The sequence below is a fragment of the Nomia melanderi genome, chromosome 14, assembly GCF_051020985.1.
Source record: "Nomia melanderi isolate GNS246 chromosome 14, iyNomMela1, whole genome shotgun sequence".
Classification (NCBI taxonomy): domain Eukaryota; kingdom Metazoa; phylum Arthropoda; class Insecta; order Hymenoptera; family Halictidae; genus Nomia; species Nomia melanderi.
The window spans coordinates 9,235,042-9,261,670 of record NC_135012.1 but is presented as its reverse complement, the minus strand read 5'-3'; the positions used below and the strand labels follow the sequence as shown (position 1 = coordinate 9,261,670).

Below are 26,629 nucleotides of genomic sequence, written 5' to 3'. Positions count from 1 at the left end.
TCAAAAAATATGATTCTTTCACAAAATAAAGAAAAGCAATCGATAAGTAAATTCAGAAATCAATTAAAGATATTGTCTGAAATTTACGAAAATCCAACGTATAATAAAAGAAGCATCTAAAAAACATATTCCGCGATATTCCCAGAGATTTTTCCGTGAAATATATCTTCTTTGAGTCTTTACAATTTCTCCTCGTCCGAATATCTAAACATTTTTCCCGGAAATCCTACTTTCCGGCAGGTTTACGCCGGCGCCTATGATTTTCCATAAGTCCGTGACAGCCAGCAGCGACCGTCGCAGCTTACGAAATGAAAAGAGCGCCCGGCGCTGTACATTAGCCTATTAATCCGTAATGAGATTAGTATAATAAATCATCGTCCCGTCTCGTTACACACACCGAACTCCACGTATCACTGCTGAGCCCGTGCCTTCCGCTAAAAGCCGATACTTTCAGCCGTTTGCTCTGTTCGTGCTCGATAATTACGGGGTCTTCTTTTACTTCGATTGAAAACCAATACTCGCCTAGTAGCCAATAATTGTACCGGTGATTATGAAAGTGGTCTGAACGAAAAGCCTAAGAAAATTGAATTCAGTGGAAAGACTTTGGACGAACTCTTTTCAGGTTGTTGTGGAACTCGGTGTTGATCATCGGAATTCTGAATTTTATTTCGATTCGATTTGAATGTGAAATTTAATTGATATGAAAGTGAAATTTAAAATAATTGTTGAAAGTTTGTAACTGCGAGATTAAACAAGATCTTTAATATCTTGTTGTCGTCACAATTATTTTCAAAGTGTGTTGTAATTTCAGAAATTATTGAGAGATTTTCTTTATATTTGGTATAAGTGAAATTTTATAACAGACGAGTTTTATGTTTTAAAAGTAAATTGATAGATAGCATAGTGAATTGATTTATATTTATTATTTTCAAGTTATAGGTTAACAAACATAACTACAGTTATACTTATAATTTTCAAGTACAAAGGAGATGGGTTTATCGATTATATTCGAGGGATTTTCATCTATATCCGAATCTCTAGTATGAAATAATCACGCAAGCTTCTCATTCGCGTTTTATCAATTCCAAAATCTTCGTTTTTTAAATATTTCATTCATGTTATTTTTGGCTCTCGTAATTTATATCCGGCAATCCATAATATCCTCTATGCCGATGGAATCGTTTACGGGCTACACGTATCAGCGTCGGATGTGGAATATTTCTTGAGTTTCGCTCGCGAATTAATGAAAATCACGCTGGGCGGGGTGCATGTTGCTGAAAAAGTCTCATACGATAAATGGAATTCGTAAAAAGTTATCAAAAAAGGAAGAAGGAGGGAACGTTACCTTTGCTATATAATATCGCGAGAAATTCGCGATAAAATTTTAGAACTAAATTCAGCAAATATAAATATTATTTTTCCCTTTCAGATCAAAATTAAGTAGAATCTTTCTCTTGTAAATACTTCATCGCAATTCATATCTACAGTAAACATACACTGACAAAGAACGTGGAATTTCGCTGTCAAAGTTAATGCAACTACCGAGCAATTAAATTGACTTTTCGAAATTTCTCCATAGAGAATCTCGAAGAGTGCATTTATTGGAACTCTAATTCATTTCCAATACATTTCACGTACTGCTAAATCAATTTCGTTAATAATTCCTCAGAAAAACATGTTATCTTTTTAGTAATTGCAAAATGAAGAAGTCAAGAATAATTTTGATCCGTCCTGTAGTTTTAGTGTTAATTATTAAGAATAGAAATAAGAATAAAACTGATTAATATTTTATTTAAAACGATGTCAATTTCTATATATTTTTCCGTTGTCAACACAAACTTCGTTTTCTTTCAATATCTCTTTTTTTCTCGCGTTTATCCAAAACAACGCATACACGCACGCTACACCCATGCATATGCACGCACATCCATGAAGTTTACATCAATATTAACCTACACGTCTACATTAAGAATAGCACTGGTTCGAAGAGAATCGTTGCGAAAGGAATCGTAAGGCAACGAGTTAATCAGTCGACATTGGCAACTTAGAAATTAAGCTCTCTGCAAGTATACCGACGCGCATCGGAAGGACACTGGATGGATTACAGTTCGGGGATCAGCAATTTGCTGATTGCTGCGTACTTCGGTGTGATCATTTATTTAGAAGTTTCCGGACAAAGTGCATCGGCACTCCGTATCGGGTCGGGATAACCTTTCGCCATCTTTTAAGGGTAGTAAACGTGAGGCTTGAATATATCCAGGCCGATGTAAAGTGTGGAGCGTGTCACATAAAATGACAGGAAGCGACAGTAAAACATCTCATACATGATATATTCTAATAAATACCCGGCTGAAATATTCAACCGACCCGCGCCCGGGAAAATGCGGGATGAATAAAAAATTTCGTCGAGTGCGGAATGTAAAATGAGCGTTATCGTCACGCGATTTCATTTCCGCGCAGCGTAAGGACAACGAAATGAAAACTTCGCCGCGCGAATCCCGTTACGGCCTTTTTGCGTTCTTCCCTTTGCTCGTCGATAAACAATTGCGACGAATAACGGACACAGAGGGATGAAACGTGAAGAGGGCAGAACGGAGGGAATTATTTTTGTTTATACAGTTGCGGTTGAAAATAATATCAGCTCTTAAAGGAGGAAAATAACTCATCGAATCATTGGAAAAGGTGAAAACGTAGTTCTCCAATTTAATGGAAACGTTGTTGTAAAAAGGAAATTTAAAACATACAGACTTTGTTTGGTATTTCCGACTTAATCTCTCATTTTCTTTAATCTAATGTTTCTCTTTTAAGTTTCATTATTAATACAATTACATGGACTGTTATATTATCACGAAGAATATAATTAGAAATATAATACTCAATAAATTAATTTTAAATAAATCGTTGTAATAGTAAATAATTTGATAAATTAACAATCGCCAAATTCGATCACCGACACACGTCAAACCTTCAGCAATACCAACAACGAGGCAATCTTTAAACCCCAATAAAAAGATTTCCTTCAACAAAATAAAGTTTGCGTCACAAAGCCGTCCGTTTACAAATACCCTCACAAAAATATGTCCCCATGAACATGTCCAACTCAATATCATTCACACATCCTTCCATCCCCCATCAACCTAACAACTAAAGAAACCCAAAAAACCCACATTCCGAAGATCCCAAACATCTCGAGCGCCCAAAGAACTCGAACGTCTCAAAGGTTAGTAAAATTCATTTCTAATAAGAATCCGTTTAAAAGCTCCTTTAGCCCGAGTTCCTTGGGGCGCAACGGTTCGATACCGCCCCCGACCCGTTTATTATCCAATTTCTGGACGCGTTCAAAGGAGGACCCGACGGTCTGTGTACAGACCCCGGCGAGGATAATTATATCCACCAACGATCCCGATTCCATCGTTCGCTCAGCTGAACGCCTAGCCCGGTAGCCGGAAGGGTTTCCAGCCTCGCCAGCCCCGCCGCGTCCGTGGCAGGGGGTGGATCGGTTTTCGGACGGATCCGCGATCCGCCGTCAGACAGAAGGAAGCTACAGTTTTACTCGAGTGTTTTTCACGGGGCCGAAGTTTCCTCTACGTGAAGCGCCGGGAACGTGTGTGCACAAGTCGTGAGAATTATATAGGGGGATGGCAGAGGGATGGAACGGCGTAGACCGAGCCAGCGATGCTGATGGCAGGGGGGATGGTCGGCCTCGGTCTCTCTGTGGTGAGTTGCACTTGTAAATGCACCGTCTCCCACGGTATCCCGGGCTGGCTCCCCGGGTCTGGGCTGCAAACCCTACCTATAACCCGGCCGGGAACGTGTGTATGTATATAGACGGCCGTATATATGGCCCGCCGGAAGGTAGGCGGCTGCGAGCTACAGTGGGAACACAGTTCTTGCATTAGCCAAAGAAAGATTTCTAGCGAATCGAGCGGCGCGAGCGAGCGAAACGGCGCGGCTGTGTCGGTGCCGGGCCAACTGGCCCGACGCCGACGCCGACGCCGGCGGAGCGACGAAGAAAGGAGCCGTGTGGATGGCTGTGGTTCTTACCCCGGAGGCGTGGTATTGGGGGCCTGTCGTTGATTCTTGCCGGTCGTATCGTTACGAGACTCCGTGTCGCTTTCTACCTCGTTCAACCTCTTTGCTCTATTCACTGGTTTAGTTCGCTGCTTTGTCTACCTTTCGTTCTTCATCTTTTACTACGTCCTCTTCTTCGCTTGCCTGTCTTCAACACCAGGTTTGCGGGCATTTAGTGTATGGTTTATTCTACTGCTCCTGGGAGAGTTCGTGTTCGTTTGGATTTTGGAAGTTGGAGGTTTAAAAATAGATAATTGTACATATTGGTATAATTGCATTAATCGAAGTCGAAATGTATACTAAATAGTATTTGTAAGGTTCAATACACGTCAGATTAAGCCTGTTTCTGTCTTTCTCTGTTGAGCTTTTGTTCGTGCTATTTTCTGTTTTCGTATTTAATTTCTTTCTTTAGTGATTTCTGTGATTTCTCTCTTGTCTCTTCCTTTTCCCCAATACCTCAGTGTTTCTTTCCTCATTGTCTATCTCGCACCTTTCCTTAGTTTCTTTTTCTTTCCAATTTTCCACCCTCTCTTTCTTCTATTCCGTTCTATTTTTCAAGCAGTTTCAAAGTCATTTATTTTCTTCTACCTCTTGTTCCTTTGATTTCTTTCTGTCTTCACCCTGTGCTGCTTTTCTCTTCGACGATCCCTCTCTTCTACCTTTTCCTTCTATCTTCGTTCGCCTCCGTCGATTTTTTCCTTTTTCACCCTTTCACCGTTTCATTTTTCCTCCTTCTGTTACCTCTGTTTCCACTTCTTTCAATGTTTCCTTTCTGCCACCGAGTTTCCTTCCTTCTCTTTCACTTTCCTTTCTCTCTCTACCCTTTTCACCGTCTCCTTTCGTTTTTCCTTCCTGTATTCCTCGGGCGAAGGAAACACTTTCATCGGGGGTCGGAGTAAAAGAAACGCGGGTGAAGGGGCACGTTTTCAGCGACGATTACCGGCACACCGATCCGCGGCGGCGGTGCCCGCGACTTCAATGCCAGCGCCGAACTTGCCGAAGCCCTGTGTCTGATTAATGCACAAGTTTCTTTCGAAGAGGTGTTCCCCGGGAGCTCTGAAAGACGCTGGCCCGTCGGGAGCCGATTCAGAGTCGCTTTGGGGGATGTTTATCGGGGGATGGTGATTCGGGGTGGAACGTTAACCTTTGAAGCAATGGACGGGGGTGGGTTGATTTCAATGAAGTCCGACTCGCGCTTGGAGTCGAATGATACGGCACCGCTTGTATGGAATTATATCGCGAGAAAGTTGTTTCGAACGTTTTGGTATAGTATCTGCTATTTTAATAGTATCTTAATATTATCTGTACTAAATCTGTTATTTTAATACTATTTTAATACTGTTCTAATAATATCCACTATTTTAAAAGTATTTTTCAATGGTATATATAAAGTTGTTGCGAACGTTTTGGTATAGTATCTGCTATTTTAATAGTATTTTAATATTATCTGTACTAAATCTGTTATTTTAATACTATTTTAATACTGTTCTAATAATATTCACTATTTTAAAAGTATCTTTCAATAGTATGTATAGAGTTGTTTCGAACGTTTTGGTATAGTATCTGCTATTTTAATAGTATTTTAATATTATCTGTATTAAATCTGTTATTTTAATAATATTTTAATACTGTTATAATTATATCCACTATTTTAATAGTATCTTTCAATAGTATATATAAAGTTGTTGCGAACGTTTTAGTATAGTATCTGCTATTTTAATGGTATTTTAATATTATTTTTATTAAATTTACCATTTTAATAGTATTTTAATACTATTTTTATTAATTCTACTATTTCAATACTAATTCACTACTGCTGTAATACTATGTACTATTTTAATAGCAACTTTCAATAGTATACTTAATAGTATCTGTAGTAAATATACGGGATTATTTGATATTGCATGATTAAATGGGTGTGAAGAAATTATTTTAAACAATTTTTGTGAACTCCAATAAATGACAAAGCTGCCTGTTTTAGAAGACGATATGCCTGATAAGATTTTTAATGGAAATTAGTGATTATTACAGATGGAATTTGAAAACTGGCTATGCAAAATGGAAATGGGGTTACTGTACGTAAATCACTTTACGTGCCTTCTGATTTGTTAGGATGTTGAGTATATTTTAATTTTTCTTAGGATTTGGTATAAAACGTTATGGGCAGTATGTTAATTGAATAGAATTATAATAAATGCAAAGAAATTATAATGTTCAGAGAAAGTCGTCAAATTTGGGAGAAGTATCGGGTACCCTTCCATTAGGATGGTATTTATAATATGTTCGAAATTTCGAATTCTTTGTATATTTAATTTGAGCAGGAGAAAACGACTGCAGACATTTAAATTTTGCACACTCGCTGGAATTTTTGGAAATGTCGATCGTGTCACTCCTCATTAATTCGAGACTTGAAATAACATTAAACAGGGGTATATCTGTTTCTTTTAAAATTACTGTGATACCAGAATAAGGTCGAGATTTAAAAGTTACGCTGTCGAATTTCGGTACACGTGACAAGTACACTAAATGCAGTGTAATGGTTTTTGTTACTCCAAAAATAAATTGTTTTATGTATTAATGGAAAATAAATAGTGAATTTCACTGAATAATGAGTACATCTAATTTCGACGACCTTCAGTTATTTTAGTTATCAGCAATGAATCTTTAAACGAGTAAAATAAAGCAACTGGACAAATGCAAGATTAATTGAAATTTGGTTATCATAATCCTTATATTTCAGTCTCAAATTATTTCGAAAGATCGATAATAAACATCACTGGGCGTCGTAGACACTGAAAATATTGTTTTAAAACACCGTTCGCCCTTGTCGGAGGAAGATTCTCACGAAACGACCTAATTTCCAGCGCGCAACGAAGCGGAAAGAACAATTCTTCGCGGAGTTCGCTAATTTGCTAAACGCTCTCGAACGACAGTGCCCCTGTCTCAAGTCAAATACACGGGGGGGAAAGTTTGAAACTAATGCCGAGGGGTCGATGATGCTTCGATTTTAAGGATCCGCTCGGATCGTTCGCCGATCTTCCTCGATACGACGCGGCGAACTTTCCTCTAGACGGAGATCGTTTCAGCAATGATCACCGAGACGTTCGATCGCGAACACTCGACTTCGGAATTCCGTCGTTCCCGATCGATTCATAAACCAGAGGCAGTTGTTCCCGTTAAGCGTTCTTGCGCCAGGCACCGAACAGATTCCCCGACACTTCATTTTTTGCGTTTGACGCACGCCCCTGGTGAAAGATGCCGAATAACGGTACTTTTCGCAAGGGGAAGATAATTGGGCCACTTCCGCGGAAATTAGGGGAACGATAATCGATCGATTCGCGCAGATTCGAGCTGCAACCATTAGCTAAAGTGTAATTTAGCTATCGAATATTTAGTTAACGAAAATGTTCGGAGGATTCTGATTTTATACATAATATATAAATAAAAATATAATAGAAATATTAATTTCAAACTAGTTCCATAAGATATTCATTCTGAGATATTCTTTAAATATAATCAAGATAGCGTGGATAACTAATATAGTTGACTTTTTGAAATACAGAGGATCACAGTATTTATAAATATCTAACACAATCGCGTCGACGTATTTTTCCCCGAATTAAGATTAATACAAAAATGAAAGCAGAAAACTTAACTATATACACCTATTGCCTATCTTCCACACAAAATTCTTTCGAGTAGCCGGCATCCATTTTCAACGTCGAAATGTCGTTCACGAGCGGCAGATGATCAAGTACGTATAAACCGAGGTCGGGCATTAAAATTGAGAAGAGGCGGGACGCGAGTATCAAAGGGTCGCGACTCGGAGTCATCCTTTAAACCGTGCGGTATTTAGCGTCGCCGTTTAAATAAACGTTCGGTCCCACCAATAATTAATCGGCGCGACGCGTAAAAGAGGTTGCCGAACGAGGGGCGGATGAAGACGGGCGCGGTGTGGGTGGGTGGCAATTAATATTTAAATAAGCAGCGTGCGGATACACGGCACGAAAGGGGTGGGGGTGAGTTATTAATGTATACGGGGGAAGAGAAATTACTTACCGAGTATTTGGCTGAGAACGGTGCGGCCATCTTCGCCGAGGCAGGCGCTCCGGGCATCAAAGGGATTTGTGAATTGCACGAATGCATAGCCTTTGTGCATGGATATTCCTGAAACAACAAACGATCGTGACGTACCCGAAACGGCCGGCGTTCTTTCTTCGCCTAGGCTGACGCGGAGCGGAATGAAACAGAAATACCGGGGCCGGATAATGGGAGAAATCTTTAATTAAAATTGTTTCCATGAATTTTGATGAGGGAGTCGCTACCTCGAGGGGGTGCGTCCGTCATCCGGCTGGATGGAAGGCACCGTGAATCGCAATTATTGAAACTAGGTAACAAAGATTTCTGCTCCCTTTATTTTCTTGTAAATGTTTAATGTGTTGATGGTCCTTATGTTTCTTGTACATTGTTTTATTTGAGTTTCTCATATTTTTTATAGAAATTTCTGTTTCTGTTTCTACTAACATTTATATTTTGATTTCTTGTACATTTTCAGCGTCTTCAAATTTCCTCTTATAAAAATGTCCATTTCTATCTCTATTCCTATTTCCATAATCTAATTAATATTTCCATTAACATTTCTATAATATAATTTCTACCTATCATACATTCTTAGCGTCTCTAAGTTAATATAAAACATGTCAGTTACCAAATTTCTATTGTTAATAAATATAATATAAAATTTCTTACGATTCACATAATTTTCTCGGCAACAAATGACGAGTACGAAGACCTAATATTAGCCCCAAAATAATTTCAAGCAACTTCTGAACGCCACATATTTACAAAACACTGATTCACCGCTGAATAACTGCGGCTCTTCCTCTTAATTAATTATACAAGCGTCCAGTTGAAATTCGTGAAAAATTCATACGTCAAAACCGCTTTTGAACGTGCAAACGCAAGCGGGCAGAAGTGTTGCTCCGTGAAAGATGCATTCAACAATTTTATAAACAATTCACCGGTATACTCAGCGGCGTTTATTCTCCATCGACCGCCATTCAGAGATGCAGTTCCGATACAGCGCAGTGACAGGTGAATATTTTTATCGAGGCCTTATAAAACGCAGCGCGCACAAAGGCAAAGAGATATTTGAAGTTCTGATTCGAACGGATCCGTGGGAAATTTGTCTTAATAATTTCATATAATGTTCTCCTTTTTCGGTTGAAATCGGGCTAACTCTTTCAAACGATATCAACGGTGAAAACTTCTTCGTATTGTTTCGCGATATTGTAGCTTTTAATTCGAAGTCGACGCGAAATATAAGCAGAACGCGTTTGATTTTTTAAGAACGCAGGTCTCATCCAATTTTCACTTTATTCCGCGTCTTTCGATGTTCTTTATTTCCACGGCGGGAAGTTCGCAATGTAAATTTTATTCCGGGATTTAATAAACTTTATTAAGCCCGGATGAAAGTTATAAAAATATTATGCAGTAAAAGGACTTCCGGGCGAAACTCAATACGTGGCGTTTTATTTAAAAGGAAGTACATCCGCAGTTATCTTGCATTTCTCGTGTCGTTCGAAGAAATTAAGCGTATCCCACGCGGAAATTGAATAAATTTGTTTGGAAAATTTTTGTATAAACAATCTTTTCTTTCTGAAATTCATGTATTTTCACCTTTGTTTAAAATTCAAGTGATATATAATTGTATTAAACATTAAATGTCAATTGAATCAGTTTCACGTAAGTAGAATCTTATTCACTAACATATTTTCCAAAAGTAGGGCAAAAATCTATCAATTGCATAACAGAATCTATCTCAATAATTAAAATAAATTACTGTCCAGCATCACAACTGTCATACAACGAACGAACCAAAAAATATCAATTCCATAATTCAATTAATCAAATCAATCAATAAACCTCTTCACCCTCACTCGTTTACCCTTAACCAAAAGATCTCATTACTCCGCAACACACTACTGTCAATACCAAACAAAACCCTCCGGAAAATTCAGAAAGCACGTACCGGGCGGACAAAAATCACGAATAAAGACATAATCGTTCGGCCCGCCATTTGTACGCGCGGCCGCGCGTACAAATGGCGGGCAAGAAGTCGCCGTAAAACACCATCCCGTCAGATGGACGAGAAGTATAAAGTGGCTCTAGATTTTCAACCCCTTGACATTATTAACATGTCCGACGCAACTGGCGTGGTCAGATAAGTTTTTTTTAAAACCGTCACTGTCTGTTTCCGGGGGTCGGACACACACGTTCCGTACGAAATATATCCGCGCGCCCAGCCCACGCCGCGCCGCGCCGCGCCGCGACGCCATATATGTATAACCGGCGCGGCAGGGATATATGGAGATTTACATATTTGTTTCAGCATAATGAATTCCATGCATGGTCAGCTGCTAACCACGCAAAAGTTATTACGGGTACACAGATTACAGCCGGCTCCTGCGTTAAAATGAACGTATCTGCCGACTTGCCACGCAGACTGCCCACGGAATCGATGACCCCGGGCTGTGCCATGTGGTAGCCGATGTAAAATAGACGAAAAAAGAAAAAAATTACCGCTCCGGAAAAGAGAGGAGAAAATATCGGCGGCATTTTCGGACGGAAAATGCAGCCGCCGCAGTCCGAGGAACCCCGGGCCCGGAATATTTCGACGTGGGCCCACGGGATTTTTGCGATACTCGTGATTCGTGGGAATCGGTGTCGTTAATTCGGTCGACTTGCGAGGAGATACACCTGACTCTCGATTTACACGGACTTTCTTGTGGGCGAGCTTATTTTTTACAGTGTAAATTAGAGCACTATTTATGCGATAGTTTTTATACGTAATCTTAACTTTATGAATTACTATAGTTCACCGAATTAAACGATGATTTGAACACATTTCGGTGACATTTAGCCTATTTCGTTGAATATGCAATAATAATAATACTTCAATCAAACGATTTAATATTCTATTTTTGTCATTTTCTGTATTTTTTGTGTATGTTCTTGCTCGATGAAATCGTACGCCATTCAACGTGTTAATAACATCGAATAAAATGTATTTTTGTTCTCTGAAATGTCATTATTATTGTTTCTCTTGTTTGACTATGTCAAATAAACGTGTGTTTCTATAACTTATACCAGCTTTTCTTTCTAATATTTTGTTTTTTCCTGTATCGAGAGACTCTATTTACGTGATCTTCGTACGCGTGAAACGAATCCACTTGGGACGGATTTCCGCGTAAATCGAGGGCCAGCTGTATGTTTCTCCTTACGAATGGATTTTGGGTTAGGGGATTTGGTTTGAAGCATTGCTTTGGATTGGTCAGGTTTTTGTAACTCTTCTGAATTTACGTATTTATTGGGTTTGAGGTAATTACAATCGAAGATAAGAAATTAGAATTGAATTAGAAGTGGGTTTCTTTTCAAATTTGTTTAACTTCTAGAAATATGATTCTTTTCGATGTAATTCGGTTGTGTGTAATATTTACTACCACCGTTCGTAAGGGATTCGATCAAACAAGTTTCTTTCAAATTACAAACGGAAAATTTTCCAATTTTCCTGCAGTCAGCACAAAGCATCTCCTTCATCGACATTCAATATCCAGATGAAACAAAGCCTCGCAAACAAGCGTGGAGTTTCTCTTTCAAAGGAATTACCAACGACAAACTGATCCAGGAAGTGGATTTACAGGAAACCTCCACGAGTACCTACGATCCAAGAAATCAATAAACAAGCACACCCAGGAAGCTAATTTAATCACGGCGAACGTTCGTGGATCATACCGCCAGAATCAAGATCCCAAGTCTCGGGACAATGCAGGCAGTTTTAGGAATCCAGGTTGCTGTCAACGAAATCCAAAACAAGCGTCCAGAGAGAAAGAAAAAAAAACACCGAACAAGAAGAAGAAGCAACAGCAGAAGAATCGGAGGAAAAAAATCAGGATAGGGATGGACTACAAAGGCGTCGCGGAATATGCCGCAGCTCCCCCGCCGCGGAAAGATATAAATTACATCTTCTTTGCATCAACGGGAGAGCAAAAATACCGGCGCACAAAAGGATTCAGAGCCCGTAGTCTATCGTGCTTTCCCGAACATCGACAACTTCTGGGAAACTTTCAAGCTCTCTTTACCGCAACGGCGATTCGCAATCTCTCTCCGACGACTGTTTTGTGCGACCACGCGGAGGGAGTTCGAGGGAGCCTCGGATGAGTGGGAGGGGAAGGGAGGCGAAGAGAGCGAAAGAAAGGGCCTCGTGTCCTTATTGCGAATGGCTCGAGTCAAGGGGGACGTAAAATTGGAGGAGGTCTGTCTTGGCCCCGGATAGAGCCTCCCCCAGGTCTCTCTCTCTCCGCTTGCGGAATGCCGGACCGCCGGTGACAGCTGCGCGGACCAGATTGCACGGGAATCGAGTGGGGCCAACAACGACGACGACTTGAAACCGAGGACCAGCAACGACGACTCGAAAATCGTATTAAACCGTGCCACGCGCGCCCGGTCGTGCCCCGGGACACGTATACGGTAGTGTCTCGATGACGCATCTTTGCGTCCACGGTTCTTTCAGTTTTTTCCTTTTCTTGTTGACCTGTTCATAGAAGGTATTAACACGTTCACTGCGGTGGTCACCGGTCACCAGTGCTTCCAAATTACTTGGAAACAATTATAGTTTCTGAGACAACCGATGCCGAATGAAAATGTTCAATAGTGTAAATATATAGATAATAGTGTAACATAATAGTCGAGATATCAAGAAAAGAAGTAATCGTTCCTTTTTATCTTTGTTACAGAAAAATAAGGGATACATAGGACTCTGAAGCTTTTCGTGGCAGTCGTGTTAACTGGGTTTGGACCAAGCAATTGGGGGTTTTGATGTGGATTCCAATGATGGAGAATTCTAGTCTTTTGTATTAGTTGTGATATATAATTCTCAATATAGGTGAATTCTATAATAATTTTTCATTGTGGCTTGGAATTTAGATGAATTCCAATTATTTATTGTAGCTCCCAATTTAGATGAATTCTAATTATTCATTGCAGCCCTCAATTGTGGATCCCAATGTAGGATAACTTCAATTTCTTCTGCAGTTGTAATTCTGAACATAGGTAACCTTCAATTTCATATTGAAGCTTCTTTAGGAGAAATTCAATTTTTATTTGCAGTTCCTAAAAATAGTTTCTAAAACAGATGAATTTCAATTTCTTATTGCTGCTGCCAATTTGGACGATTTTCACTTTTTTGTTGTAGCTCTGAACTATAGTTCCCAAGGCAATTATGTAGTTCTCAAGACAATATTCCAGTTCCGAAAGCGAGTAATTTTCGAAGCGGTATCGTAGTTACCAAAGCGATACTGTAGTTTCCAAAGTGACTGTGCGATTTGCTCTTGGGAACTACAATTTCCATTTGTACCAAATGTGTTAAGTACCGATTTTGCTCTCTTAGATGGCACTGAATGCGTGCCACGCTCTGTGGCTTGCCACAACATAATTTATCCTTCTTTCAGTAATTCTTTTGTATTATTTTAGTTGAACCTAGCTAACAGACATAAGAAGTAATTTCAATATACAATTATCATCTAATTTAATTTAATTCCGATTTATTTACTTAAATATATACCAACTGTTTAAGTAAATGCAAAATTAAAAAGATAAACTTACAAGTTAGTAACAAGTGAATAGTAAAACAAACTGTAGCAAGAAATACGTAACACACATACGTACATAAACTTTACAACAAAGAACAAAGAATACCATCTATAAAGAAGGATCTAAGATGAAGATTGTTATTTTTAAAAAAAAGCCTCTAGTATTAGATCATATAGAAATTACCATGTAAGAAATTCTTAGAAAACTACACCATTGCTCAATCGTTCTCCTTTTTCCCTTCGACGACAAAAAGGAAAGACAAATCAGGCAGTTGCTCAAAGAATCTATTCTACTCGCTATTTCATCAGTGCAATATCGAATGAAATGACCCGATCTCATTTACATTATCAAATATCTATATTCTCAATTATCTTTAGTAATACACTGAATCTTACAGATGCCTATTTCACTATTCATTCTACACCTATTCACTTTCATAACACACATTTCCTTTTCTTAGCTATCAATGATATTTCCAACGCAACGCTTTTAAACAAACTCTACATTATAATGCGTACCTTTATAAACATTATATAGCTTTATTACTTCATTTCCTACAATCTATATCTCTACCTTGCATTTCCATAATGCAAGCAGACACGGTCACGACATGCGTCTGCTACCCAGACACTGTATCCCGTTTCCCGGATCGCGGAATGCGGAATAATTCGTGACGTTCGACGCGGATACTATTTGTACGATTGTTTCGCTGCGACCGTCCGAGGGTCGGGGGAGCGAGATGACCGGAGCACGGACGGGTAACCTGATATTTCTTGTTTAGATCGTTTACGGTGTTTTTAACCCCGCGGCCGTTCGCGTACCGCGCGCGCTCTTTTTCCCCATCCCCGTGCCACTCTTCGACACCGGGCTAACGAGGAAGCCACGAAATCGAATTACCGGGAAAAATGTGCGATCCGGATCCGAGGGGAAAAAAGAGTGGAACGCGCACACGCGACTCAGCGGGGAAGTTTTGTTCGCGGAACGGAAGCGATTCGAGGACGCGATTGAATTTTACCGCGGCCGGAATTATTTATGCATACGAACGTGCGCGCCGCGGACCGCGCGACCGTGTTATTGAATCGTGTGTGCGCGACGGTGAACAGAGCACGAGGACGGATTTGTATTATCTTGCTCGAGAGAAATGAGTGGTTGTTGCGGCGCAGATGGATAGATTTAATGGTGCACGGCGGAAGAGTCGTTGAAGATGCTGAGATGCGGTTTGGAATGGTTTGCGGGGATGCTGCGTGTGGGAAGCTTTGTTGTAGAATGTTATGGATAGTTAAATTGTTTGAATCGTATCTTGTTCTAGGTGTTCGTGGAAATACTAGGAACTGCGGCGGGTCTTGGTTTGTAACGAATTGTTGGAATAAATGTTGTAAGATTATCCATGAAGATTTAATGGATAACATGTGAGCGATACATTTTATTGAAATGATATTTATTGGGAAATAGAACTTTATAAAGGCTCGTAAAAATGTGAATAAATAAAATTAATGTAATCATCTCGTAGTAATAACAGTTAAGGGAAACAATGTAGTTTGTGTTAATATAGATATTGTGGTTCAGTAGAATGTAGAAGTTATTGGTTAAATTAATGAAAAAGAGAAGCTTATATGAAGTAGCACAAGAATAATTTTATCTTACACATCACTAATTTTTGTAATATTCACTAGTAATATCACAGTCATCAATTATATATTCAATTTTATAGCTCCTCACAAATTTCAAACAAACAGTAAAAATACAATGTCAAACTACCTTCAAAACTAAATTTACAATCTAATACATGTTTAATTCTATCGCTTCTCACAAATTTCAAACAAACTTGCTAGATTCACGAAACGCTTCCATCTGACACATTAAATTTCATACTCATTAATCGATAAACCATTACATCAATTTCACAACAAACCATTCATCCTACAATACTTTAACCTACGCTAAATAATTCTAGATACTACAATAGTGTGACCTAATAGTCGCGATATCAAAAAAAGAAGTGATCGTTCCTTTTTATCTTTGTTACAGAAAAATAAGGGATACATAGAACTCTGAAGTTTTTCGTGGCAGTCGACGTGTTAACTGGGTTTGGACCAAGCAACAGGGGCTTCTGATGTGGGTGGGCTGGTGTTTCTTATTGACTATCAACTGTAGCTTCCAATGATGGAGAATCCTAGACTTTTGTATCAGCTGTGATGTATAATTCTCAATATAGGTGAATTCTATAATAATTTTCCATTGTAATTTGGAATTTAGATGAACTCCAATTATTTACTGTAGCTCCGAATTTAGATGAATACTAATTATTTATTACAGCTTCCGATTTACATGAATTCTAACTATTCATTGCAGCCCTCAACTGTAGCTTCCAATGATGGAGAATCCTAGACTTTTGTATCAGCTGTGATATATAATTCTCAATATAGGAATTCTACAATAATTTTCCATTGTGATTTGGAATTTAGATGAACTCCAATTATTTATCGTAGCTCCGAATTTAGATGAACTCCAATTATTTATCGTAGCTCCGAATTTAGATGAACATCAATTATTTATTACAGCTTCCGATCTAGATGAATTCTAAATTTTTTCTCCAAGAAAAAGCCAGAAACCGCAAAGGGCCGAGCATCGGGTAGCAAGCGACGAGCTAATTCGCCGGAGTTCAACGGAGTGTCGCGGCATTATCAGAGAGCCGTGCCGCCTACAATCTCGACGGTGCGGCGAGCAGGAATCGGCGCATCGGGACACCGGACAGTCTCCCTTTGAATCCCTGCGCCGGAGAGGTTCTCGCGGAAACTGACGCCGCGGAGGACAACGGTCTCTGGTAGCTGCCGATAAACAGCTTACTTTCAGTCGCCTTCCTCAATAAACCGTGAAGACAATAAATGCGCCGGGCGCCGGTACAAAAGCGGGCAGCGCGCGCTGAACTTTGTCCCGAACTTGAACGCGCGCGAGGAATTAAAAGGGTGAAGCGAGGGTGGGAGGAGGAGGAGCAGGAGGGAGGGAGGACACTGGCTTCGATTCGCTCAGATAAGACGGCTACCACAGCCAAACACACCGGCCGGCCATTCATTCCGGCAACGGTGACAGCTGTACCGAGCAGATTGGCCCGGGTCAAGTGGACGTACGGAATTATATCGAGTGTTGTCTACGGGAGAGGGACGCTCCACCGGTTCATTTTATTTCGAAGTTCGGCTCGATCGAGACCCGGAACTTTCTGGATCCTCCAACACAATGACGACTCGTGGCGCTGCGCGCGGGCGATTGTTTGGAATCGGGATGACTATCGGTCGCGGTTTTATGAAAATTTGATTGTTGGTGGGTTTTGATGGTGTGGGGGGTTTGAGTGTTTTTTGGGGATTTTGGGAAATATGGTTGATAGTGAGATTAGTGAACGGGGTGAAGTTATTTTCGTTGTTTGTAATTGTTGATTGATCTGGTAGTGTAAAATGAATGTAGGTGAATGATGGTCTTGGTAAATTTGTTTTTGTAGATTGTATAGTGTAATAGTGATCAGCTGATTTGATTGGTTAGTTGTTTCAGAGATGATTTATGTTCTTTTGTTGAATTATATTTATCATTTCCAAATTGTTCCTGTTTCCATTTTAAAACTGATTATGTTTCATTCTGTCGGGTATGGACTTTTGAAATATATTTTAAACGAAGCATTGCAAATCATACAGAGTTATTGGGGAAAAAATTCGTAACTGTACGGAATGTCCATACTAATGAAGGTATTTTATGTTGAAAATGTAGGATGAAAGGAGAATGTATTGTAGATGCGTTTTGTAAATGTTTACTGAAATGTAAGTTACCTGAATTTGTTATTGTGCAAGTGAATTTAATTTTATTGTATTTGGTGTTATTGTGTCCCTTTGTACGAGTGACTTCAATTGTAATAAACGAAATGGAGTTTAATTTTTGTAATACGCTTATTTGATGAACGAAACATGCTTTGCATTGTGTCGTGTAATTTAATCATGCGTTGTGCGTGGAATAGGAAAATATATGAAATTATTTGAATTTTAATAGAATTTGGAGACATTCAGATTAACTGTATATCAATGAAAATAATGTAAGAAGAAGATTTTTAAACAGAAAGTAACGAGAACCGCTGGTCCTGAATCTAGTAGATAAGGTCGACGTATGGTCAGACATCGTACACTACTTTAAACACCAACACTTTTAAAATAGTTTGAATAGCAATTTTTACTATAATTTTTGATATTTGGGTACTGAAATAATATACCCCGCTATAAACATTACAATTACTAATAATTACAAATTTTACAAAATAATATTTCATATTGAAACAATATATTTCAGATATTTGTATCATGGCCTTTGAAATTATCGTTGTACCGGCAGAATTATACCAATTTTTAATAATAGCAATTTTTACTATAATTTATAATATTTGGGTACTGAAATAATATACCTTGCTATAAACATTACAATTACGAATAATTACAAATTTTACAAAATAATATTTCATATTGAAACAATATATTTCAGATATTTGTATCATGGCCTCTTGAAATTATCGTTGTACCGGCAGAATTATACCAATTTTTAATAATTATTTGTCGGTATTCCGCGCAATATTCCAGCCACCGAGTTATTTAAATGCGATGTAGCAAGTGTTCATTAGTGGCGTAATGCGGGATGTACTGCGTGAGTTGTAAGGAAACTTCGTCATAGACTGCGCTTTAATTTTACTTGCTCCAGGAACACCCAAACACGGATCGTATTGCGCAGCAGTGACAGCTGTACGCAACAGACTCCAAGAAACTCGAAATTCGTATAAGTAGGATCGAGTTCTGTGGAACTTGCTCCGGTAAAAGTGTCACAGTTTTGTCTACGGAATATTGCATGCCTCGTCAGATCTTGCAAACATCATCCCTCGAAATTCATAATAAACGAAATTAACATTAAATATTTCGTGAGAATCAAAAATAAATTTCCCAAGCATCCAATTCCACAAATTTCGAATTAAATACTCCTAACACTCGAAAATACTTTATCAAAACGCTAAACTCAGACCTTGAAATATTAATTAAATCAAAACGGTGAAACGATAATCCCACCGATCAAAAATGTTTCCTATATTATAAATAAAAAATATTTTACAAACCCTTACAGTACAAAAATGAACCCATCCGTCTCCAACTGTTTCCCAAATAATTCCATGAGAAAATAAAAACTGACACTTTAAAAGATCCCCAACCAACACGAACCTACACAAAACAAGGAGAAAAGGAACAAAATTCCCAATACAATTCGAAGAACCAATAGAAAATTAGGAGCAAAGATTGCTTCCCCGACTCTATCGAATAATCGCAAATGACAATGCGAAAGGGTCGAAACCCGACGACATTACTTCCGCGGAAAATGTTTCCCGGCACCGAAAAACTACTTATCTAAACCGAATTCGGTGGCGAAACGCAATCTTCGTAGTTCCAATTTATTATCGTTCCCCGTCGCGAAGGGCCGGGGGGAGGGCGGGGCCCGGTATCTCGCAATAAAGTACGTTTCCGAAACGAAGTTAGTGCCACAATGAAAGCAATGGAGTCATCGGTGTTCGTGAAACTAGAGACGGATATCCAATCGGGATATCGAAGGTCAAGGAGCTATCACGGCGCAAATTGGGTTACCGAGGACGGACCGTATCGAGAAAATCCTATTTCCAACTCGCTATTTTTCTCGGCCCGAGCCACGCCGCTCCGCCGTTTTTATATCGGATAACAGCGCGAGTTTTTCCTGTTATCCGAGCCCCCGATCTTTGAATCTCCTCAACTTCGCCCAGTTTGTAACTACCCCTTTCCCTATCAACCTCCTCGCTTCTAAGGTTTCCGGAACTCGATGATTCAAGAAGATCCACCAACAAAACACGCGTTATCTTGTCCTTTGACCCTCTAATTCGTGTCGCGGTTATACCTTCCTCTTTTATTTCTCTTTCCCTCTCGACGTTGCTCGCTTTCTTCCTTTGTTTTTACTTCGTCTCGGATTGCACCGGCGCGCCGCGAGTCCTCGGATGAACCGCTTGGACACCAATTTCATTTTAAAAAAGTTTTCTGGGTGGACCACATTCGTTCTGGCCTCGCTGCGCTGGGAACACTGAGGGACAGGTTAAGAATTACCGGAAATGTTCTTGTGTTTTGAACGTTTTTAAAGCATTACTGCCGCGCGCGTCTTTGGGAATCTTGTTGGAGAAACAATTTTGGAAATTTTGGCTTTTGTGGAGTGTCGAGGCAATTTGGAAAATTGGAAAATTGATCATTTTGATTTGGTAGAGGTATTCTTGAGGGAAATTTGAGAAACAGTTATATACGGATTCAATCAGATTTTCAGCAATTACAAATACACTGATTGTTTATAATAACACAAATTGAAATGTTTCTAAAATAAATGAAACCCGTATTCGTAAAAACAGTTTCACTAAAATTTCAAAGTTACCGATGTAAAGAGAGCAACATACAGTAAAACAAATATTTTCTACATTTTCAATATGACGATCTGCATCGGAGAATAAAATTAACATTATTACCGACAATTTCGAATTTCCGCGTGTTCCTCCTAGTAATATCAATTTCCAAATTTCCATCGCCTCGTTCGATCGTTCAATTCAAAATTTCATTCGGTTCATATTAGACGAAAATGCGTGCACTGATCGCGAGAACTTCTTCATCGTTCTTTTCCACTTGCCATTCTACTTTCGCGATGTTTATACTGCATAACTGTTTCCGGAACTACAGTGCGGTGTATCTGAAATTTAGCGGAGTAACAAGTTTTCACCGAGGTTAATAGTTTCGCATGCTAGCCTCGAATTTCCAACTCGGAAACTCGATAATATTTTAGTCACGCTTTCTCCACTTTCCTGTTCCTTAACCATTCAAAGGGTGTGCAAAAACGGATCGTGGTTTGGGCCACGGAGAACGAACGGCAATTACAGATTTCTCGAATCTCTAACACAGGGATCGGTAACCGCTAGAACTAACTTCATTTTGCATGTTCTTACGTCGGCCGTTATTTCGTTCAATCTCATTAGTAAATTGGTAGATGGAATAAGTAATTATATTTCAACTACTTTTGAATAATAAAATATAATAAAGATCTTTTCATTCTGATTAGTAGGATAATGGCAAAAGTATTTCGAATTTCTTTTGAGTAACAAAATATAAAAGTATGGTTTTATATGGGCCATTAATAAATAATATTCTTAATCTTGTTAGTAAACTGATGACTCAACCAACTTTATTTTCAATTTCTTTTGGCCAGCAAAGTTTAAAGATATCTTATTAGATACACTCTAAGACTTTGTCAAAAAAGTTTGCCGAATCCCAGCGTAACAAGTCGCCATTTTTATAAAGAAAGTAGCAAGAAATTAAGTTGAAATTTGTAAATCATCAGCTAAACTTGGTTTTCCGTTTCTAATTAAAGTTTGCGACGAAGGGAACAAAAGAGTTCTGTGAATCGGGCTTTGAAAGTATGTAATCTTGCAAGTAATTAGCTTTTTACCTATACAGGCACAATAAAGTACAACGTGGAATCAACCAGCGCACTGATTGGAGCGTCAAAATGAAAGTTTCTCTTTGAATCTCTTGATTTTCGTCGTGCAAGTATTCCGCTCGACTACTGATTCCTCAATCTACTTTATACTAGCTGCATGCGGATTCTTCGACGCGATAAAAAGCTCATTTTCATGCGAATGTATTTCCTCTAGACAATTCATCAGGTTTTGGTGTCCGTTTCATCGTAAACTTTAATTAGAAACGGAAACCAAGCTAATCCGATGACTTAGAAATTCAAACAATCACAGTCACACTTTTTGTGAAACCAATTAGTCACTATTTATACCGTTTAATTAAACTAATCAATTTAACCTAACCAGACATCATACAGATTCCTAATTCCATAAATATTTCTAAAAAAATCAGGCTACACAATAACCTTGTTTAAAAACGATCTTGAAACGTTCCTTTCAAACCACCAAAAATACTCTTATTTATCATCAACACTAAAAACTATCATCTTAATAAATCAATTACAGTTTCCACAAAATAAAATAGTCTCGTAGCAACAAAAGACACAATCAGACGAAGTTTTTCGAATGTCATATTCACGAGTGCATTCGTAAGAAGCAATTTGCTCCAATCAAAATTGCTAAAAGGAACATATAAATTTGCGACTCCCTCGTATCAAAGCTATTCGAATTAATTCAAACAACCACCGAATCCTCTTACGGTTTTCAACGTCCCACAGCGTATAATCAGCTGCCATCGCCACTAAAAGGAAATCTGACGTTCGACAGGGTAGCAATCAGTGAAAAACGCATCAGGAGCTGATCTGACCTTTCGTTTACGCGACCCGTGGAGGTTTGAGTAGAGACCTTACCTGCCAGACGGCCGTAACGTTGAAACATTCGCTCCACATCGGTCTTGCTGCACTGGAACGTGTTTAGATTCCCGACGAAAACCCGGGAATTCACCGCCTGTGGGTCCTGCGAATTGGTCTGGTTGCCCACTTTGCTCATCTTCATCGCCTGGAACAGAGGAATGTAACGGATACGGTTTATCGTGCGACGTGATTTGTGTGACGATGCCGGCGGAAAGTGATACAGTCATTTTATCGGTTCCACTTTAATGGGACCGGGCCACAATGTCGCAGCCAGCCACGCGCATACACACATACGGCCGGAGAGGGAGTTTACGACGCTCATTTTCGGATTTGGATCGACTTTATCGGCGATCTCGTCATTGTCCCGCGGGATTCGATTTTATACGCATTGCCGGACGCCGAGGTGCGTGAGTCCTTCGAAGGATATACGGGGTGGTTCTTTTTTGAACCGATTACGCGACTTACAAGGGAAACTTTTCAACCAGCGAACGCTTGATGAAATTTATGTGAGACATAGTTCTAAAATATTTCATACGTATTTTCTCTTGTCGGGCAGCGTCCATTTTGAACGGGTGAAGATACTTCTCAAAGTTGGGGGTTGAAAGTGTATTTTTTATATCTCTAAAACTGGAATATGTAGAAGAGAAGTCTAAATTGTTCATTTCGGGACGAATTTAAGAAAAAGTTGCTTTTCTGCACACTCTAGTTTCGTAAATACTGTGAAAGTCCACTTTCAACCTTCATTTTTGAAGGGTGTTTCACCCATTCAAAGTGGACGCTGCCCGACAAGAAAACATACGTATGAAATATTTTCTTTAGAACTGTGTCGCACGTAAGTTTCATCAAGATTGGCGTTTGCTGGGTGAAAAAGCTCTCTTAGCAAGAGAATTTATGTGGGAAAATAAGATGGAAAGAAACTGTGAATGAATGAAATGGGGACAGTTTGGATTTTGAATAGAGTTGGTTGTTTCGAATTTGAAAAATGTGTGTGTTTATTTGTTACTGTTCCTAGTTATTGTTGGTATGAATATACTTGTCTGTTAATTGATTTTCGTTGATAATTAGTTAGAAATGAAGGTTTGTGCAAGAAAAAGGTTATTGTAGATTTTTTGTTCCTCTTATAAGATAATAATATAAATACTGAATAGTAAACGATTTAATCTACTAAATTATTCAATGCAATCCATTTAGTTTTGTTGCAAAGGAATTGACGGAGGATATATATTATACGAAATTACAGTATTTTATTTGACGCCTCTTTCAATTAAAATAAAATTACTTTATATCGGTACTTTATGTTCACTGAATAGAAGCAGCTAATATTTAAAACAGTGTTTGAAATTAATAATTCTATAAATTTCATCACGGTGCGTTCGGTTCGTGTTAATGCAGGACAATATGGAGAAAACTGTTATATCGTACACACTGAATTTCAATGTTCTGTGCATGATATGAATTTGTAATGCACTTTCGATTCAAAAACCGTATCGAAATTCAATACGAGCGTCATTGAATTCGAAATCAAATAAAGATTTTCATATAAAACGTGAACTTTCATTTCGTTTCTCGTTAATTCACGAAAATGTAAATTAATTTAAGTACCCACAGTTCCATAACCGTAAAGAATATAATATAGTCATTTAATGAACACCGTGAAATTGTGTTTATTTTTCTAAACAATTCCGCGACCATTGTGCGAATTTTCGATGGATAAAGTGTACAGAGTTTCAAAGATTTTCCATGGTAAAAAATAAATTCCGATTGTGCAATAACATGTTTTGGAATATGGCTTCGTTTCCAGGGAAATTTAAAACTTTCATCGTGCACGCGCGAGTCCCGGGTACAGGCTGACGCTGGTTCTGGCTATTATTTACTATTTCTACTTGCAGTACACAAACGCGGCAAACAAACGCGATGCTATTTGTCCAGGTAAGAGTCACAGTACTCCTTCCGTTACCGGTCCGAAACAATAAAGCGTGTAACAATTATTTTCTCTAGAATCTTATATTATTTACACTTCGTGTTCGACTAGTTCATTGTTAATTATTTCATTCGTTAATTAGATTCACTGGATTAGACAAAATATAATCAGATTACATATTAAAATTAACGATTAAGATGCAACTTTGATTCGATTAAAACTTATCAGTTGTAATTATAAATTACACCTCACTATAATAGATGTCAATTGTAAATTAACAATTGAAGAGTATGGAAGGTAATGTATAAGCGAATATTTTTTGAAGTATCATTAATTACGTATAATCGAATTATATTTCGCTTAACACTGATTTATCTATACATTGTTTGCATTTATTTATGTATTCCGTATGAATTTCCGAGGAGAAAGATTCTTCGCTGTGTTTTGAAGTGTTTGAATATCAATTACTTTATTTTTAATTAAACTCCAACGTGTACACGGCGAAAAGAAAGAAACGAATTTTTGTTTCCTCTACAAACGTTCGAATGAAATTCAGTATACGTTATTCTCGATCGTATAACCGTCGCGAATGTCTAATGATTAAGAATTTTTAATTACACAGACGGTTGAATAAAATCAGAGTGTCATTGTTGACATGCAAAACCATGAAACAGGCGGAACTCCAACGAAAAATTATTTTATTGTACGCGTAGTTAACATTCTCCGCCATCGGAGAGCGAGTTTAATTGTTTAATTTAATTTCCTTACGCCCACCTGTATATTTCATTCGAGAGGAAAGACAAAAAGAGGGCGGCGTTTAATAAAAACGTCGCGTGACCTGAATTTTTTCTTGGTGTCGCATGCGTTGCTGCATTATACTGTTTTCGATGTTTTTCTTTTTTTTTTTGTTTAGAAAGAGACCGACGTGTTGTTTCCTTTCTGGATTGTGTATCTACAGAGGAGATACTCTGAGCAATGAATGGAAGTTGTTGAATGAGAGTTACTATTAATCAGTGTCGAGGCAAGTAAATGAACGAGTTATTACTACATAAATTAAATTTTGTTCATAATTTAACTTACATTTAAGAACCACGACAATATGAATCGTTTTATTTGTTCAATTATTAGTTGAATCGTAAGTTTAATTTATTCTATGAGTAATTGAGTAAACGTAGAATCAAATATAAGTGATCACTGATAAAATAAACTAAAACCATCATTGTTATCAATCGAATTGCAATAGTAAAATGAAACTTGATTTAAGTAAATAATATGAAAAAATTATACGTTTGAAGATGTAAATAATATAAAATAATTTCTTACAGGTTTAGTTAAACATTAAAATTCGAAGCTACTTATTTTAATATCAAACTCACCATCATTTCAAATAAAAACAAATAAACATTAGTATTATTTATATAGTTGTTAAGCAGAGGTGTAACACATAACATATTTTCAATCAAAAAACAGATTTAATCAACGAAGTAGAAAAACGAACTCTAAAGGCATGGGGTTAAATTGCTGCAGCAATAGAAATGCTCAGAATAATACTTTCACGAACTTCCGTTAATAGTGTGACTTTTAATGAAAACTTCGCTTTACTTGTATTTATTTAGAGGGTGTCACGTTACCGGCACCGCAATTGAAACGGTGGTTCTTTATTTTATGCGAGAACCATTCGGATGGGCATAAAAAAATTTGTTTACGCAGAGATTCGCTTTGGGGAAGATCAACATTGAAAATTTTTGCGCAGGCTCGTTAATTCAATGGCACACGCGCCCAGTGGAAATTCATATTCAATTATTTTGTAAAACCAACTAACCGAGAGGAACATTTTATTCTACAATTTAATCCTTTCACGTGGAGCGGACAGAAATTTTTGAGGTCGTTTCTAATGTCCCATGTCACGTCTCGATCATTTTCCACGATGATCCCTGGCGAAAATTATAAAGCCGGAGTGATCAAAGGAGTCGCCGCTCGTAGAACATTATGGTGATTGAGAAAGCAATATTCTTCTAACGACAAAACGGATTATATTCAAACATCGCCCCATTTTCCGCTATTAACCTGTCACCAGTGTGATTTTCCGAGCATAAACACTTACCGAGACGTAACGGAAGATTTATGAAATGTATACAGAATGAACCGGTTTAAAGTGTTACGAGTTTTCCACTTGCAAACCAACATAAACTTCTCTTCTATTTTTCTGTATTTTTCTTGTTATCTGTATTTTTTTTCAATGGAATAGTATATATATACTTTTCGCATTATCAGTCAGTTTATTGAAAGGTTGGTACCTTCTCGAAGATATGTTTTCATATTTTGTGTAACTAATGAAATGCATAGAAACGTATAGTTAATGATAAGACAATAAAAATTATACGTCCTATTTTATTAATTATATACGATATAAAGAGTTAGTACAAATATTCACTTTTATAATAAATTATCTAATAATGTAAGAAAAACATATATTACTGTTTAAGATTAGAAAATTAATGAACTTTGTATATTAGCCAATAGTAAAAACTTAAAGACAAAAAGGATAAAAGCATTATATCAATGTAATTAATGATTTTTCAAATGAGC

General features: G+C 38.1%; 1 protein-coding gene across 2 annotated transcripts in view; it reads right to left on the bottom strand.

Moving 5' to 3' along the window:
- Nucleotides 1-26,629, bottom strand: part of LOC116429023 (uncharacterized) — a 225,863-nt gene that overhangs the window by 156,533 nt on the left and 42,701 nt on the right. For both annotated transcript variants that reach the window (XM_031981386.2, XM_031981387.2), the window contains 2 exons: nt 22,117-22,264; nt 8,131-8,238 (listed from right to left, as the gene is read on the bottom strand). In XM_031981386.2, the coding sequence (XP_031837246.1) occupies nt 8,131-8,238; nt 22,117-22,264 (256 nt within the window). The remainder of the gene's footprint in view (nt 1-8,130; nt 8,239-22,116; nt 22,265-26,629) is intronic.